Below are 3,072 nucleotides of genomic sequence, written 5' to 3' on the forward strand. Positions count from 1 at the left end.
CAAGGATGTCAGGGACAAGATTGTAGATCTACACAAGTCTGGAATGGGCTACAAGACCATTGCCAAGCAGCTTGGTGAGAAGGTGACAACAGTTGGTGCGATTATTCGCAAATGGAAGAAACACAAAGGAACTGTCAATCTCCCTCGGCCTGGGGCTCCATGCAAGATCTCACCTCGTGGAGTTGCAATGATCATGAGAACAGTGAGGAATCAGCCCAGAACTACACGGGAGGATCTTGTCAGTGATCTCAAGGCAGCTGGGACCATAGTTACCAAGAAAACAATTGGTAACACACTACACCGTGAAGGACTGAAATCCTGCTGCGCCCGCAAGGTCCCCCTGCTCAAGAAAGCACATATACATGCCCGTCTGAAGTTTGCCAGTGACCATCTGAATGATTCAGAGGACAACTGGGTGAAAGTGTTGTGGTCAGATGAGACCAAAATGGAGCTCTTTGGCATCAACTCAACTCGCCGTGTTTGGAGGAGGAGGAATGCCGCCTATGACCCCAAGAACACCATCCCCACCGTCAAACATGGAGGTGGAAACATTATGCTTTGGGGGTGTTTTTCTGCTAAGGGGACAGGACAACTTCACCGCATCAAAGGGACGATGGACGGGGCCATGTACCGTCAAATCTTGGGGGAGAACCTCCTTCCCTCAGCCAGGGCATTGAAAATAGGTCGTGGATGGGTATTCCAGCATGACAATGACCCAAAACACATGGCCAAGGCAACTAAGGAGTGGCTCAAGAAGAAGCACATTAAGGTCCTGGAGTGGCCTAGCCAGTCTCCAGACCTTAATCCCATAGAAAATCTGTGGAGGGAGCTGAAGGTTCGAGTTGCCAAACGTCAGCCTCGAAACCTTAATGACTTGGAGAAGATCTGCAAAGAGGAGTGGGACAAAATCCCTCCTGAGATGTGTGCAAACCTGGTGGCCAACTACAAGAAACGTCTGACCTCTGTGATTGCCAACAAGGGTTTTGCCACCAAGTACTAAGTCATGTTTTGCAGAGGGGTCAAATACATATTTCCCTCATTAAAATGCAAATCAATTTATAACATTTTTGACATGCGTTTTTCTGGATTTTTTTGTTGTTATTCTGTCTCTCACTGTTCAAATAAATCTACCATTAAAATTATAGACTGATCATTTCTTTGTCAGTGGGCAAACGTACAAAATCAGCAGGGGATCAAATACTTTTTTCCCTCACTGTAAGTATAACGCTTTATAATAATTGAGGTGTTTGTTCCATTTAATCTCTTTTCTCTGAAGGTTGTTTCTTTTGCGGGATAGTCAGAGCAACCCAAAGGCTTTTGTTCTCACTCTGTGCCATCACCAGAAAGTCAGACACTTCCAGATTTTGCCTGTGAGTCTATAACTTCTATACTGACCTTTACATGACTCTAATACAATAGTCAGTGTGTTTTTAAAGTCGAAATATTTTAAATCCCACTAGAGCGAATATCTCAAAGTGCCTGTTGAAGGTCTGCTCTCATTTGTGTTGTCAGTATGAAGAGGACGGTCAGATCTTCTTCAGCCTTGATGATGGTTCCACCAAGTTCACAGACCTGATCCACCTTGTAGAATTCTACCAACTTAACAGAGGAGTCCTACCATGCAAACTCAAACACCCCTGCACCATGGTGGCCTTATGACCCCCCACCTTATACTTTCGATCAAACTGTCATTACGTCCTTCTCAACCATGGCTGAGAACAAAGCAAAAGACCAACCCAGTTTCTCAGTGTCCCTCTTCCATGATAAGCTGACACTTTTCATGTCTCAGACACAACGAACTTTTTCTGATGCTTTTATATCTTGCCTCTGGGATCGTCGGAGAACTGACGGTTCACTTTGTCCAGTTAATATAACACTGCCAATTTATTTCTCATTTTCCAAGCCAGTGTCGTTCACCTCAAGATTTCATCCAATACAAGGCCTCGATGTCATCATGCAGAAGATTACAATTGCGAAAAGATCTGATCGGATCATCATATCTTTTCTGTTGCTTATGCCTTGTCATGTTACTTGATAATATTTGATTGGTATTTGTGGGATTGCTGATGTTTTCATACCTAGTATTTTGCACTTTCAAGCTGAAAACGGGTGGCCCACTTTACCATTAAAATTCCCCTGTCCTCATTTCATTCCCCCTCCTTGCCCTGGCCTCATGGTGAGTGAGCCTCAGTGGGGAATTCCTGTGTGCTAATTGGATTACAGCGCAAGACAGACTTTCACTGAGCCCTGTCGGAGCTTCCTATTGACAAGGTTACAGCTGACGTGATACACCAAATTATGGATCAGCAGACCTGAACTGCTGATTATCACATCATCTGTTGCATTATATTCAGTCCATGTTATTCTTCACCATGTCCTCTTTGCCTTAGAGACCTGAGTGCACTGAGATAAGGCGGCGTTACGTCCTGTCAGTCTGGAGACTGAGACGTTGCACAGGGAAGTTCCACATGTTGCACATCTGGCTAGATAGATTAATTTGAGCCATGGATAAAATGCATCTTTTTAATTATATTAGAGGGACAAAAAGTCACTTTTAATTGAAGTGCAATATTTTTTAACTACAGCCTATGGGGGAGTTAAGGAAACTTGACCCATGCCCTGCGTGGCCGCCTTAAAAACTTGACCCACGCTCAAGTTGCTGATGTCGACTACCCAGAGCACAATCACTGAGTTAAACGATTAGCCCTCTTCTGGCTATGTAGCAAGTGTTTTTTTTGTTTGTTTTTTTATTTCTACGAAATCCTGTATAGTTATAAATAAGAATTACCTTTACATCATTTTGCTGTCCTTGAGCCACATGAACATATGAAAGGTGTCAAAAGGGCCCATTTGTAGCTTGAATTAACATGAGATCTGATCAGTTACAAAGCACTGTTAAATCAAAAAGTGTAAATGCACACAGAATGCTTTATGATCAGTATATGATTAGATCAGTCAGACCAGGGGTGTCAAAACTCCGGCCCCAGAGCGGACAGATGTTAACTTCCCAGCGAATTCCCTCGTGTATGATAGGTGGCCCACAAGCCAATACATTGCAGTTGTTCTTTTCAC

The 3,072-nt window shown here is 43.7% G+C and overlaps 1 protein-coding gene across 2 annotated transcripts in view; it reads left to right on the forward strand.

The window, feature by feature from the left end:
• Window positions 1-2,793, forward strand: part of grb10a (growth factor receptor-bound protein 10a) — a 61,540-nt gene extending 58,747 nt beyond the window's left edge. For both annotated transcript variants that reach the window (XM_053637349.1, XM_053637350.1), the window contains 2 exons: window positions 1,277-1,370; window positions 1,513-2,793. In XM_053637349.1, the coding sequence (XP_053493324.1) occupies window positions 1,277-1,370; window positions 1,513-1,659 (241 nt within the window). In that variant the 3' untranslated portion in view covers window positions 1,660-2,793. The remainder of the gene's footprint in view (window positions 1-1,276; window positions 1,371-1,512) is intronic.
• Window positions 2,794-3,072: the final 279 nt, after the last annotated feature.

The sequence above is a fragment of the Ictalurus furcatus genome, chromosome 12 (genome assembly GCF_023375685.1).
Source record: "Ictalurus furcatus strain D&B chromosome 12, Billie_1.0, whole genome shotgun sequence".
NCBI classification, from domain to species: domain Eukaryota; kingdom Metazoa; phylum Chordata; class Actinopteri; order Siluriformes; family Ictaluridae; genus Ictalurus; species Ictalurus furcatus.